At 42.7% G+C, this 14,258-nt stretch overlaps 2 protein-coding genes across 2 annotated transcripts; one reads left to right on the plus strand and one right to left on the minus strand.

Moving 5' to 3' along the window:
- Nucleotides 1–208: 208 nt before the first annotated feature.
- Nucleotides 209–9,494, plus strand: rbm25b (RNA binding motif protein 25b). The gene is made up of 17 exons (XM_037449074.2): nt 209–367; nt 913–1,013; nt 1,259–1,470; nt 1,651–1,708; nt 1,895–2,055; nt 2,169–2,351; nt 2,461–2,544; nt 4,860–5,107; nt 5,295–5,412; nt 5,635–5,724; nt 6,255–6,328; nt 6,414–6,564; nt 6,884–7,349; nt 7,777–8,072; nt 8,495–8,593; nt 8,686–8,733; nt 8,821–9,494. Exons 2-17 carry the CDS (start codon nt 935–937, stop codon nt 8,911–8,913), a joined length of 2,460 nt encoding a protein of 819 aa, XP_037304971.1. The 5' UTR covers nt 209–367; nt 913–934; the 3' UTR covers nt 8,914–9,494.
- Nucleotides 9,495–10,200: 706 nt separating this feature from the next.
- Nucleotides 10,201–14,196, minus strand: eif2s1b (eukaryotic translation initiation factor 2, subunit 1 alpha b). Its single transcript, XM_037449148.2, has 8 exons — nt 14,038–14,196; nt 12,690–12,932; nt 12,330–12,409; nt 11,959–12,110; nt 11,766–11,872; nt 11,265–11,362; nt 11,037–11,180; nt 10,201–10,756 (listed from the first exon to the last, which is right to left on the minus strand). Exons 2-8 carry the CDS (start codon nt 12,928–12,930, stop codon nt 10,631–10,633), a joined length of 948 nt encoding a protein of 315 aa, XP_037305045.1. The 5' UTR covers nt 12,931–12,932; nt 14,038–14,196; the 3' UTR covers nt 10,201–10,630.
- Between the last annotated feature and the right edge of the window lie 62 nt (nt 14,197–14,258).

The raw sequence follows: 14,258 nt of genomic DNA on the forward strand, positions 1-14,258 counted from the left end.
CTAAATATAATTCTAAGATATTGTTACTATCATCAATATATTATATTCATTATTAGAACAATACATGAATAGATTAATATTAATAAAACATAGTATTATAATATCAATCGCGTACATTCGTGGAGGTTTTTTGTTTTTAAAGGTAGTAATACTCTCATGTCCTAGCCCCGTCCTTCTGCCACGTCCGGATATACAAAACAAGCGCCCTCGTCGTCTGCTACCTAACAGTTAGGGCGCTTGCGTCAATGTGTTTGAAGGCCCGTGACTAGCTAGTGTGCTAAGCCAACATTCAGGACGTTACAGAAATTGTCTTAATCAATAACCTTGTGAAAGCGGTTTTATCCCTTCGTACGCCACCTAATTTGGGGTATGTATATATGGACTCGTTCACCTCCATCCTAAACCTATAGTGAGCGCGCTAAAGTGAGTTTTGCTTGTAAGGTAACATCAGTTCTGCCTCACGTTAATGTTAGCTTAGCTTAACGCTAGTTGTGCCGGCCACGGAAGCGTGGTTAACTTAATGTTAGTTCCAGCTAATGTTAAACTATCGGCGTTCGTTGATTGGTAAACTAACGTTAAATAATGGATTGAGTTATGCAGTTAAAACACAATATGTAGCACTCAAACAAAGTACGGATACAAATACAAACGTTGGGGCCTAATAATATTAAGTTAGCGAATGTTAAGCGCTGCTAAGTGGAGCAACTTAAGTTACTACACGTAGCGCTACAGTTGAAAATCAAAAGTCCTAAATCGAGAATTGTTTGCTAATGATAACGTGGCAGTGTTTTTCTCGAAAGCAAGCCTGATTTTTTTTCTTCAAAGTAATGTCGACGTTACAGTGTTTGGATGAACTCAATGAAGTAGGATTGTATTACATAAGACATCTAATTTTCATCACTGTTTGTTCAGGTCGGTCTGATTCAAACCCAGAATGTCTTTCCCCCCTCATTTGAACCGGCCCCTGTTGCCACCACCTGGGATGCCCCCTCAGTTTGCTGGCTTCCCCTCAGGTAAGCACATATGCCACCATAACCGTATAGCCTATTTCACTTTATCTACGTTGCTGCGATGTTGAGTACAGTGTTGCAAGTTAGTTTGGCACAAGTAGCCGGTTGTACAGAGCCCCTCAGTCTTTGCAGTTCTAATAAAACACAGATATTAAGAAACTGCTTTAATGCAAATAAGTTCATTCTAGATGGCTTGATGTTTTTTGTATTTCAATTTACAAGTTAATGTACATCTGCTTTGTTTCTAGGAACTCAAATGATCCCCCTTCATGTCGGCATCATGACCCCCACTTCTACAGTAATGATGCCTTCTGTTCAAGTGATCAGTAAGCCTCCAATCCATAAAAAGGAAATACTGAGAATCAAAGACAACAATGAGAACAGCGGCCCGACTACCACGGTGTTTGTGGGGAATATATCAGAGAAAGCTTCAGACATGCTGATCAGACAGCTGCTCGCGGTAAGGAAAATAAGAGGGTTTATAAATTAGACATGTACTTGGGTCACAGTCTTCTATACTTGTAAATTGTAATATTGTGCAGTTTGGCTATCCTCCTGAAACTGGATCATGTGCTGTGACATTTTTTAAATGTACTTTTATTTGATTTTGGAACTTGTTCTCCCCTCTTTTATGTTATAGAAATGTGGAATTGTTCTGAGCTGGAAGAGAGTCCAAGGAGCCTCTGGCAAGCTTCAAGGTAATTTATAACACATACATCTAGTCTGATTACATGAGAATATACTTTAATCTAGGGCTAATTTTGGTGATCATTAAATTCACAATAATTTCACCAAAAAACAACCAGAAAAAACTAAATTGTGTTTGTCATTGAACCATTCATGACCATTGTCAAACCTGTTTTCAATTTCAATATGTGTTGCAGCCTTTGGGTTTTGTGAGTACAAGGAGCCAGACTCCACTTTGCGAGCACTGCGGCTGCTTCATGACCTTCCAATTGGAGAGAAAAATCTATTGGTAAAGGTGGATGCTAAGACCAAAGCTCAGTTGGACGAGTGGAAGGCCAACAGAAAGACTGAGAATGGGGTAAAATTCCAAATGTGCCCTTTACCGGATCTGCATATATCTCTGCACACTTCTCAGATTTGCTTTGAAATTCCAATTATTGGTTATTCATAATTGGGTTCTTTTACTGGCAGAATAAGAAGGCTGAAGATGCAGATGACGAGGAAGAGGTTCTAGACGAGGAGATAAAGCAGAAGGATCAGATCATTAAAGGTGCTATCGATGGATTGATGAGAGAATATGCTGCAGAACTCAACGCCCCTTCACAGGATGAGGACTCCCAGCGACGAAAGAGGAAAAGGGAGAAAAAAGAAGAGGTACACCAATCTCTGTTTACTCTCTCTCTCTGACTTGTACCGTTCTTCTTTTGCAACTTAAAATGTATGCGTGTTAATTTCTCAATTGAGTTTTCCTTCTTTCCTTTAGGACGACATCAACGCTATTGATATGGAGGATGACAAGAGAGACCTGATTTCCAGAGAAATTAGTAAATTTCGAGATACTCACAAGGTAAAGGGGCTCCTTTAGATCCTGTACTTGACATTACAGGTTTTGGACAGCAGCTGCTCACATAGTTCGCTCCTAGAGTTTGCACATTTAGTCGACAAGTTCACAAAGGTTTTTTTGATCTCAGTAACATGCATACTACGCCACAAATTGGCAGTCCTTAAAATTTATACCACCAAACAGCTTAATTTGCCCCATTTTATATAAAATGTTTCATGTTCAATGTTCAGACACCACAAGTAGGCAGATTAGACACCTGTAACGAAGCTATAGGTGTGACTATTACAGATCCATTCTTCATTCATCACACAAAAATGCATGGAGACGTTGTAAAGTTACTTAAAAGCTAATCTATTCATTAAACCCCACCATTATGATAGTGATCATATGGTGACTAAAGCAAGATGAATCTCAGAGCTTTGGAAAAAGTTGCGAGGATAGGATGTAAGTATCAGCCTTTATTTACTATATACTTATATTGGGCGTCCCCCTCCTGAGGACTTGCATAGGGGCAACTGAGCTGCACCTTAGTGTGTGTTGGTCAAGGAGGATATTTTACCAGACAACCATTTGACAATACGAATGTTCCAGCCAAACCTTAGTACCTTTAGTGGTGGTGCCCAGAAAGCTTGAGTCGGTGAACCTGTGCGAGTCCTCTGTTAATTATGGTCTGTTTTTATGGTGTTCATGTTGAACCACGAGGACTCTTGTCAATAACCACTGCAGTGACTTTGGCTGTAGCTTTTATTATGCTAGTATGGGGGGGCGCCCTCTCCACAGCAGCACATGATCTGAAGACTGACAAGGTATGTGCTCTCTGAATGTATGCGTGACTTCTCTCTCTCTCTCTCTCATCTCTTACTTGGAACTCTTACTGTTCTTTTTTTTTTTTTTTAGATAGAACAGTGACTTCATAAATATATTTCAAACTACTCAAGATTTACTGCGAACATGTCATGTCGCTCTGTTAGCCAAAAATAGCTGACATTTTCCAAAAGTCATCCAGTCCTGCCACCCAAAAGCAGAACTTTACAAAGAGGATGTTGAAGCTGCCATTTTTCTCTTTCCCCAATTGCTTTGACTTTAAAGAATTACATCAAATTCTTTAAACTAAACACAACAACAAATAAGATCCCCACTGTCTAATAGACTGCATTTTATAATGCAATACCTGGTGGACCTGCCTTCAGAGGTAAGTAGAACTTGCAAAATAAAAATGCCCGTCAGGATTTGTGGTTAAGTCAAGGCATTATAATACTTGCCTGTGTTAAAAAGTTCCAAAATGATTGCTAAGGTCTCCCATCTTCTTTCTCGTGTCCTTCATCTCCATCTCTTCAGTTGCATTACACCCAAGGCTTTAGAAGACCAGCAGACAGCCTCTGGCTGATAATGACTGGTCAAGTTAATTAATAATAATCGACTTGTACTGTTGCACTGTTCGTGCTTTGGTTTGTAGAACTGTTTTTAAAATAGTGCCCTGAAAGAAATAGGTATTCTCAAAGCGTCACAATGTGTCTCTTGTATTCGATTCTCATTCTGGGACAAATTTAGAAAAAAAATACATCTCTACACATTTTGCTCAAAGCCCTGTGTGTATTGCCCAAAACTCAGCATTGGGATGCATGAATGTCTGTTTGTCTGAAGTGAGTTGTGAGGAGCTGCTGAAGACTTCTGCAGGGGTAAGACCGCTTCTACAATTTAATTTAACTGTACAGAAATAACTGATCATTTCTTGATTACCAAATGTCATGTTACCCATTTGACGTAACGGTTATTAGTTTTGATGATGCCGAAGCAAGACAGAATCCCATGTTTTTCCCCTTTATACCGTGTGACCTGCTTTCCTCCCAGGCCTAACTTAAAAGGCTTGTAGGGGCAGCGAACGTCTGAATCCATAGTTCAACACCTGTAAGTCACAAACAACTAGTTCAACAAACGACTGACGCCTGCTTTTTTTCATTTTTGTCCATGTTCCGAGAAGATATCTTTGCTCCTGTTTCCCGTTATGAGGGCCTCAAGTTGAACATGTTCCACAGATCTGTTTGGCCATTTTTGATAAACATTATTTCACACACAGCAAAGTACACCACATTGCTTTAGAAGGACAAAGCTGTCTGCCTTTTGAGGGGGAGCTTTTGATCCGTCCGTATTTTCCCAGTTAGGATTCCAGCTTCTTTTGAAAGCTTTGCATTGATTAGTACAGGGCATGTTTCAGATTCTGGAAACAACTTGATTTGTGCACGGTAGAAAACTAACAGCAAAGACCATCAGGATGCGTGTGTGGCATTGGATGAACCTTTACGCGTTTTGCTCTGCAGAAACTAGAAGAAGAGAAGGACAAGAGGGAGAAGGAGCGGCTGGAGTTCGAGCGGGAACGAAGGGACCGGGAAAAGGAGCGGGAGCGGGAAAGGGAGCGCCGGGACCGCGACAGGGAGAAGGAACGAGAGAGGGAAAGGGAGCGGGAGAGAGACCGAGACAAAGATCGCGACCGCCGGACCAGAGAAAGAGACCGAGACTGGGAGCCCCCCCGAAGCCGCGACAAGACCCCCGAACGCAGCAGATCCAGGTGAAGGAAAAACAACAGTCACCAACGGTTGAAAAAAGATGTTTTCAGTTTTTAAGTTAGATAAAGCAACATTGAAGGTCCCTCTCTCCCCCCTTCTGTCTCTTATCCCACTTAAACTTAACACGTATGTATATTGGCCCCGATTCGGGGTAAATATGTTCCTAACACCCTTTTCTGTTTTCAAAAGGGAGGTCAGTCGAGACAGAGACCGAGAAAAGAAACGAGACCAAGAAGATGAAGAGGAAGCGTATGACCGCAGGAAGCTGGAACGGAAACTCCGAGACAAGGAAGCAGCTTATCAGGAGGTAGGGAGGGTCGGAAGGACCAGCTGGGCCAGCAATCACTGCCCTTAGATCCTAACTTTCTAAATGTCCATGTATAGATATGAAATCATCCAAATGAGATAACCTTGAAATAGTTCAGGGTTCACCCTTTAAGTTTAATTAAAAAATGGTTATTATGAATATTTTTATTTAAACTTTAATCAAAACATGGTTGTGGCTCACCTGATTCTATTGCGATGACAGCGTCTAAAAAACTGGGAGCTACGGGAGCGGAAGAAGGCACGGGATTATGCCAAGGAGGCCGAAAGAGAAGATGAGCGCCGACGAGAAATGGTGAGAGCATATTGAATGACCAGTGATGTTCATGGCTGAGTAAGAACATCATCCTCATTACAGCCAACTTAAACTTAGCAAATGTAATGAATCACTGTCCATTCCAGTTTATTTTAGCTTAAAGTTACAAATAAATTATGACAAGTTACTTGGCTGTTGTGTTTCTATGATTGATTGATCTCTAATTTTTTGTTTCGTGCACATTACATGCCCAATCCTGAGTTTATAAGACACCAAAAACACAGCTTTAGACACACCTATTTTTTTTAAGTTACACTCATTACAAAGGACTTTACCACTCGATCTTAAACACTTCTCTGGCAAATGCATTCCCCCCTCAAAAAAGGTTCCTTTCCCTAAAGCATAACTCGGATTCATGAGTTATTGGTCTAAATGTTTTCGTGTTGCCAAGCTGGGCAGTATCCTGTGTTTCTATTTGTGTTCATACTATTTCAATTTAACGAATTGAAAAAATAAAAGTTGACTAGTTTATTATCCTTGAGATAAAGTGTGGTCCTGTGTTTATTTAGGTGAAAGAGGGCAAACGGTTGAAAGAGTTTCTTGAGGACTATGATGATGAAAGAGATGACCCCAAGTATTATAGGTGAGCAACACGCAACGCTCTACTAAACATGTAAAAAAAACACTAACGAGTGGCTGAATGCTGTTATTTTTGATGTGACCCCTAGGGGCAGTGCGCTCCAGAAACGTCTCCGAGACAGAGAAAAGGAGATGGAGGCAGACGAGCGTGACAGGAAGCGGGAGAAGGAGGAGCTGGAGGAGATCAGACGGAGGCTGTTAGACGAGGGACATCCAAACCCAGACGCAGAGCTACGCAGGGTATGCTCGTCCTTCATAATCGTGTGTGTGTGTGTGTGTGTGTGTGTGTGTGTGTGTGTGTGTGTGTGTGTGTGTGTGTGTGTGTGTGTGTGTGTGTGTGTGTGTGTGTGTGTGTGTGTGTGTGTGCCTGCCTGCCTGCCTGCCTGCCTGCCTGCCTGCCTGCCTGTGAATCTGCAGAGAGTATGCATTATGTCTTTCTGAAGGTCACTTAATCATCAGTCTCCCTGCACATCTGGGCTGTTCAGCTTCCATTGTCTGTTATTTTCTCTCAAACACTGAGTGTTTTAATCCTCTGCACGTCTGCCTCTTATTGGTCCAGATGGAGGAGGAAGAGGAGGAGCGTCTGAGACGACCCCCTATCATCCCAGAGCCGGTGATCGAGGTGGTACAGGAACGCCACAGGGGTCCAAGAGACCACCGAGAACGGGAGCGGGAGCGGGATCATGACCGAGAACGGGACCGGGAGCGAGAGCGGGAACGGAGACAGGAGCAAGACCGAGCAGAACCTCGAGTGCGGCCCGCCCCCTCTCCTGACGAGGTGGAAGAGGGCGAGGAAGAGGGTTATGAAAATGGAGAAGACCACGGCGACACAAAACCCTGCCTGAAGCCCACGATGCGGCCAATCACGGCCGCGCCGTCTGTGTCGTCAGCAAGCGGCGGCGCATCCCCGAACACCCCGGGGGACGAGTCGCCCTGCGGCATCATCATCCCCCACGAAAACTCTCCCCCGGAGGCGCTGCCGCAAGAGGAAAACCGCCCAAAGATTGGCCTCAGTCTCAAACTGGGTGAGTGTACAAGACGTGCGTCCTCATGGTTATGAAAAATTATGCAATTTGTCAGTTAAGAATTAAGATAAATTTAATAATCAGAATAAGTGATGGATAAATATTTCTGATGTCCTACTCAGACCGTGAAGGAGAATTCATGTTAGCTGCCAAGCGCGTCTCTACTAAAAGAGTTAAATGTTAAACGACCATAATATTCCCCTCAAAGCCATGGAGTATTCTGCTTTAAGTTAATTGTGTGGGTGAAAGAAAAGTACCGTCTGTCTAGATTTGTTTACAATATTTAACAACAAAACAAACATTTGAGGAATACATTTAGGAAAAATGGCTGCACATGAAAAGTAAAATTTGGTTAGTCACAGGCAAAATCAGTTAAACATTGTCAGTAGTAATTCTTTTCATTCAACAAGCTTCTTGTGCTCTCCAGCTGCCTCAGGAAGCCCCAGTCAGCCCAACACAGGAAAGAGGAAGAAGTTGCCCGTCGACAGCGTCTTCGACAAGTTCGATGACGAAGAGACGGACGAGCAGCCCCGCAAGCGGAAGCTGGTGCCCCTGGATTACGACGACGACAAGAGCCTCGGCGTGGACGGGGCCGGCCTGTCCAGCATCAAGGGGGACGACACCGAGGAGAAACGCAAACACATCAAGACCCTGATAGAAAAGATCCCCACAGCGAAGCCCGAGTTGTTCTTGTACCCGCTCGACTGGTCCATGGTGGACACGGTGAGGAGGGGAGGGTAGTATGTAAATGTGTAAACTGATCTCAGGGCTGGATTACAATTGTCAAAAGTACCTCCTGATGTCCTATGCTACAGGAGCTCCTTTCATTTAGATCATTTGAACGGCTCTTATCATGGCAGCAACTTACACAACTTCTGGTTCCTCAGTGAAAGCATAAAGAACTCTTCATATGGAGGACTGCATCTTAAGAATTGTCCTCCAGAAGCACAGTGATGTAGTTAAAGGCCATGATGCGTGTATTGGCACACTTGGCACTATAACCTGTGTCCTCTGGTGGTTACATTTAAGAAAGAAAACTGTTGCAGGAGAAGTTGTCCACTTCTGATTGTATCAGTTAAATACTGTAAGTCATTTCAAGTGACACTAACGTTCTAAATCCCCTGCGCCTTATCTTGTCCGTTTAGACGCTGATGGATCGACGCGTGCGACCCTGGATCAATAAAAAGATTATCGAGTACATCGGAGAAGAGGAGGCAACGTTGGTAGACTTTGTCTGCACCAAGGTATCGATCATGTGACCTCTGTACAACTGACCTTTTTCCCACTTAGAGGAGGAGTGAGTCGAGATGTGATGCTGCTGTTTTGTCTTTCCCAGGTGATGGCTCACAGTATGCCACAAAGTATCTTGGATGATGTTGCTACGGTGAGTAACGGGACACACAAACAGGATGTTTTGGGGGGTTTAATGTGAAGTGACAAAGACGATTCTTTTCTTCACGATTTGCCTCAGGTTCTTGATGAAGAAGCTGAAGTCTTCATCGTGAAGATGTGGAGGTTACTCATTTATGAAACCGAAGCTAAGAAGATTGGACTGGCGAAATAAGCGAACCACTGAATGGTCAACTTTTTTTTTTCTTCATTTTATTCATTGTGTAATAGTACAGTTGTCAACCCCCCAAAAAATAAGGTTGTATCTATTCAAGTGCAGACTGTCGCTGCTTGTTCTCACATCTGCACCAGTTGTTCAGGTTTACTTTCCTAACTGTCAGTGTGCTTTTGTTTGTATTCAGTACTTAATTACTTGACTACAGTGACATTTTTCAGGCAACTCTGTAGGATTATTATGCGAAATCAAACTTTGTCTCTATGGTGTGTATTTTTAAATATGCATAACTACAACAAGAATGTGATCTTTTTAAGATTATTTATTTGGAGTTTTGGACACAACTCCAATTCATTTCTATGGTCTTTATTCATAGATTCAGATTTTCTTGCATCACCTTCCCATTTGATCAGTTCAAACCTAGTTATCATTTGAAATGTGTCCATTGAGAAGTTAATTCCTGCAGCTGTAAAAGCACACACAACCACTATGGGAAAACAAGCGTAGAATGAAGCTGTAAAAACGCTTTCCATTTGTTTTTGTATTGTGAATGTTTCAATAAAATTGATTTTTTTTTTTAAGTTTGAACCACCAGTTATTTCAGTAAAAAAATTCTTATTAAATTTGCAAATTAAAATAACTGATCGTGTCTACTGGGTCCTAAATCTTAGTACGATGAAGGTAAGGCCATTCAATATTGTAGCTTGATTTTAATGATTCAATCTTTTATGCTGCTGTGGTTTAACTCCTTGTCAGTACATTGCTGACTTTTAAGTTTAAAAATCAAAGATTCATGAACATTCCAAGTACCTCCTGCGGCATGTTGCACATCTCACTTAATCATGAAGATGAACTGACATTGTACTATTTTTTTTTTTTTTACATACTATGACTTTATTTTAACCTGACATCCTGTGCTGTCACTTTAAAAGCTGCAATTTTATTTGCGCCATCTTGCATTTAATTGTAGCTGTCGCTGGTTGTCCTTGACCTAAAGAACCATTGCAATTCTTAGTGATTATATTTATACAGAACACATTAAGATTTCTGCACTATTTGTTTAGGTTCTGGCAATTTAACGTTTACAGATAACATCGGAGACCATTTAATTTAATCCTTCCATTTACCCAGACAGTTTCTGTAGTGGAAGTACCGTATTGCTTCGAGCTGAAATAAAGGTCAGTAGCAGCGCACAAGGCTACTAAGATCAAAACTTCCAGAACTTTATTGATGTCATGTGATCTAAACAAGAGCAGTTTTCTCCTGTAAAAACATAACTGGAAGAAGAAAAAAAAAAAAAAGCACATAAGTCCCACCTGAGCGGCGTTGATACTGACGAGCCTTTGCTTCTCCCCTTTGAACCAACCGCACCGTATAAGCGCCATGCATAACGAAGACACTGGGCTCGTACACAAGAGGTGAGTAAAGGCCACTGCTCAAGAACAGCTGGTTTTATTTTAGATTTATTCAAATTGATGTCATTAAAAAAGAAACTATACGGCCGTTTAGCTTGTAACTCAACTTTCCTTCAATATCTGCATGGGACGAGAGCTCGCTGTGCTACGGCCTTCTGAAACCAACCAACCGGGGGCCTTTTCCAATGAACTACTAACGCCAGTTATTGTTTGCAATGTGAAAGTTAACATCTGTTGGACTGGGGGGGGGGACTGAGGTCTGTCCACATCTCTCCTGGTGTGGTTTGTTTAGTAGAGTGGATCTAGTCCTCCGCTTTGGCCTCCATCTCCTCCGCGTCGTCGTCTCCATCCACCTCTGCGTTCTCCCGCTCTAGCCTCTCCAGTTGCCGGGCGAGCTCGGTCTCATCCGTGTCCGTCACCACCTTGGGCTGAGACATTTGAATAAAGTGGAAACGTGGTTTTGTGTTAATGTGTATATTTTAACCCTTGCTGCTGTAACCATGAGAATTTCCCCACTGCGGGACTAATAAAGTTATGTTTAAAGGGAGGATTCCTTTGCAAGTACTTTGATCGCCCTTGATGGGGAACAGTTTTATACAGGTTTGAAAAGTAATGAAGCTTTTTAAGAATAATAAAAACCCAGATATCTTAAAAGTGCACTACCAACTTGTAATAAAACAAGCACTCAGGTGACGTGGAGTCACTCACCTCCATCTGGATGTTAAAGACGCCCCGCTTCTCCTCAATCTTCTCCTTGATAGCGGACATGGCCTGGTTGAGGACGGACAGGCCCTCCGTGCGCTCCAGAGTGGTCGTTGTCATGACGTAGCGAGGGGGGGCGATCAGGTTGATCTGCCAAGCAGAGGAAGAGCGCGTTAAGTCTCACGACGACGACACCGCGTCGCTCACACTGAAACGAGAGGGCTGCGGTGAGACCTTGATGGGCATGGCCTCCGTGGAGCAGCCAAGCCCGGCCCTCAGCGCCTCCTTCACGGCATCGATGCCCTCGTAGCCGTAGCACGCCACTTCAATGTCTGTGGGGGAGAAAACAAAAACAGGTTTCTCAATTACAGTCCAACTGAGATCATGACATAGCTGGAAAAGCATCAGTATATTAAGCATAATGTAAGCTGTGTAGCTGTTGAATTTCAGCATCCCAGTATATAAATTGTACAGTATTAAAAAACTTTGAGTTAAAGAGACAGGAGGTTTTACCAAAACGCTCAAAGGAGACGTTCTTAATTTAGAATAATTTAACATGCACGTTTCCATGCTTTAGTTACTTAACAGCTAAATACAATTTTTTAAATCAATATCTAAAACCATTTGTTGTTAAGCTGTCCTAGTGACCGAATTTGATAAGCATAAATAACAATAGAGACGATATTGAATCCGTATCCTACAGTGAAAATCTCACACGGCTACAACACTGGTTACCTGCTCGAATTTTGACGGCCTGCGGAGTGAGTCGCCTGTTGATGTTGTCAATGAGCACGTCCTTCTCCCTGTCTGTTAATTTCAGGCAATCCAGAATGGCCGGGTCTCTATTGCAGGGAAGATGACCACAAGTTGATCCTCCACGTCATCAAATCTAAACACCGCTCGCCTCACACGGGAAACGACCACTTACGACACGGCCTGCTTGAAGACGTCGTAGGCTCCGTATCCCGGCCTCTTGTATTTCTCATCGAACACCCAGGCGGTGCGCTCATACAAGTCCTCCAGCTGCTCGTCCTTACTGTAGTCCAGCACCTCGGCAACGTGCCGCAGGATGCTGTACACCTGCGGACGCAACAAACCGCATCGGCTCAGGGACAGCGCCGACGTCGCAATGCATCCGAAAGTTCATGAAGAGGTCGACGGAAAAAAATAAATAAAAACGCTTGGAGTAATGCCTAAAACTTTTGAAACGTTGCCATTTGACAACGCTGAACACAAATGACGTGAGCAAGAATCATTTCAAATTCTAATTTAAAAGTCCGTACGGCAGATTTGACTTACAGTTTTGGATTTGGTGAATTTGTCTTCACACTTGATGGCCTCCTCCGGTGAAACTCTTCTTTTTGATAAATCAATGTATCCTGAAGACAAAGCAGAGAGGTTATTGTGGTAACTTAAGACCTGCACTAGGAGACCTTTCCAAAACAAGATTTCCACCCCTGTCACACATTTCGAACATATATCAACCCCACCATACACATATCTCTACTTTTATTGTAGAGGTGTCACATTAAGGAACAGAAGCAAAAAAAAGGCACCACTACAGTAGCCGAAGGGAAAGAAGAGTTCTGCAGACCGGAGGGGACATTCTCCAGTGTTACCTCTTCGGTATATAGACCCAATGACCCCCTCTGCGCTCACCCTTCTCTTTGTCTACTCGGATGACGACCACGCACTCATTGCGGCCTATGCGGATGAGCTTGTTGATGGAGCGGATACGTCGACGGGACAGCTCGCTGAGGAGGATCATGCCCTCGATGTTGTTGTACTCCAAGAGGCTGACGTACGCGCCCATCTCGGCGATGGACCGGACATTCACCATCACAACGTCCTCCACCTCCGGGAACCGGTGGTGATAAAATCGACAGCTGAGCGCCGGCATCGCTGAGAGGATGGAAACAAAAATAAAAAAGGGTCAAATATTTAAAGCTTACAATGTAAAGGCAAATCACATATTAGTCAGCCTGTAAGAACAGTTCACTGGAGAAAGTTCTCTGATGCTGATCATTTATAGGTTTTTATTCATTTTTTTAAAAGACCTAATTGAGCAGAAAGAATTCAAAATTAAATCAGGTTTAGTTGAAGAAAAAGAAGACATAACTCGAAACTAAACCACTACTTTCTACTTCTTGGGATTTGACTGGACAACAACAACATAGAGGAGCACAAATAATATATTTAATGACATTATTTTTTCTACATGTTTAAAACATTGTGTAGCCTAGTTTTAATATGTCAATTTGAAGATGCAAAACGTTCAACACACTTGGATGTCAAATGTCTTGAATGCACAGCACATCAATGCAGATGGAAGAAAAAGGAAAATCTAACATTGATTAACGCACTTTAAACAACAGCTCAACGTTATGTCATCTACTTTGGTTCAACTTGATTTCTAATTATGGTAATTTTAAGAGAACAACGATTAAACTCGATTGTTAGGAGAGGTGTCTAAAACTAAATGAGATAACTTTGGGTAGGTATAATTATATTAACACCTCTCTGCTTTTGAATGGCATAACGAGGGTGCCAATTGGGTTGCTGGGTGTTTTTAATTATTTTTAACCTTTTTTACTTTCGAAAGTCAAGACTGAATAACCCCCCCCGATTAAGTACAGGGAGATGTAACGTTAGCGGTTTTTGACGAACTGGCATGTATTGTCTATGAAAGGAATGATGCAATGCAGACCAGCGAGGAGCACTTCAGTTAGCAAACCAACGTTAAATGTTAACGTTAGCTTAAATGATTGCAACCAATTAATAGCCACTGTAACCGGTAACAATCACGGAGTTAAACACCAGAAGATGATGGTTCGAGTTTTACGGACAGCTACTTTGATACCCGTTAGCTTCAATGCTAATTACCCGGTTCACAACTCACATGCGGCACATGCACTGCTGCCGAGGCTAGCAGTTAGCTAGCGGGCTAGAGAGTCAGAGGGCTCGCCGCTACCAAGCAAAAATCATCTTTATAAAATAACAAACTCACCTGTGTCATATGGTTACAGAGTGATACACGTGAATGCTCCGTATTGTACGCGTTGAAATGTGCGATTAAAGGTCCTTGGGGGGATTTTAAATGAACGACTTGGGGCCCGCTAGCTCACATTCGTGGGAGTGCTAACTTCTCGACCCGGAAAAGATCGTCGGCGGTTTATCTGCCCGCGCATGCGCAGAATGCGTTCGGTCCAGTCATATGATCCGAGGCCA

The sequence above is a fragment of the Pungitius pungitius genome, chromosome 20, assembly GCF_949316345.1.
Source record: "Pungitius pungitius chromosome 20, fPunPun2.1, whole genome shotgun sequence".
NCBI classification, from domain to species: Eukaryota; Metazoa; Chordata; class Actinopteri; order Perciformes; family Gasterosteidae; genus Pungitius; species Pungitius pungitius.

What these genes read in the sequence shown, in the direction of transcription:
- rbm25b (XM_037449074.2), top strand. Translation starts at nt 935, where the DNA reads ATGTCTTTCCCCCCTCATTTGAACCGGCCCCTGTTGCCACCACCTGGG. An exon ending in TGATCAGACAGCTGCTCGCG is followed by an intron (nt 1,471 to 1,650) that starts GTAAGGAAAATA and finishes TTTATGTTATAG; the next exon opens with AAATGTGGAATTGTTCTGAG. An exon ending in GATGACCCCAAGTATTATAG is followed by an intron (nt 6,329 to 6,413) that starts GTGAGCAACACG and finishes TGTGACCCCTAG; the next exon opens with GGGCAGTGCGCTCCAGAAAC.
- eif2s1b (XM_037449148.2), bottom strand. Translation starts at nt 12,930, where the DNA reads ATGCCGGCGCTCAGCTGTCGATTTTATCACCACCGGTTCCCGGAGGTG. An exon ending in CCGAGTAGACAAAGAGAAGG is followed by an intron (nt 12,410 to 12,689) that starts GTGAGCGCAGAG and finishes CTTTGTCTTCAG; the next exon opens with GATACATTGATTTATCAAAA. An exon ending in TCTTTAACATCCAGATGGAG is followed by an intron (nt 10,757 to 11,036) that starts GTGAGTGACTCC and finishes CAAATGTCTCAG; the next exon opens with CCCAAGGTGGTGACGGACAC.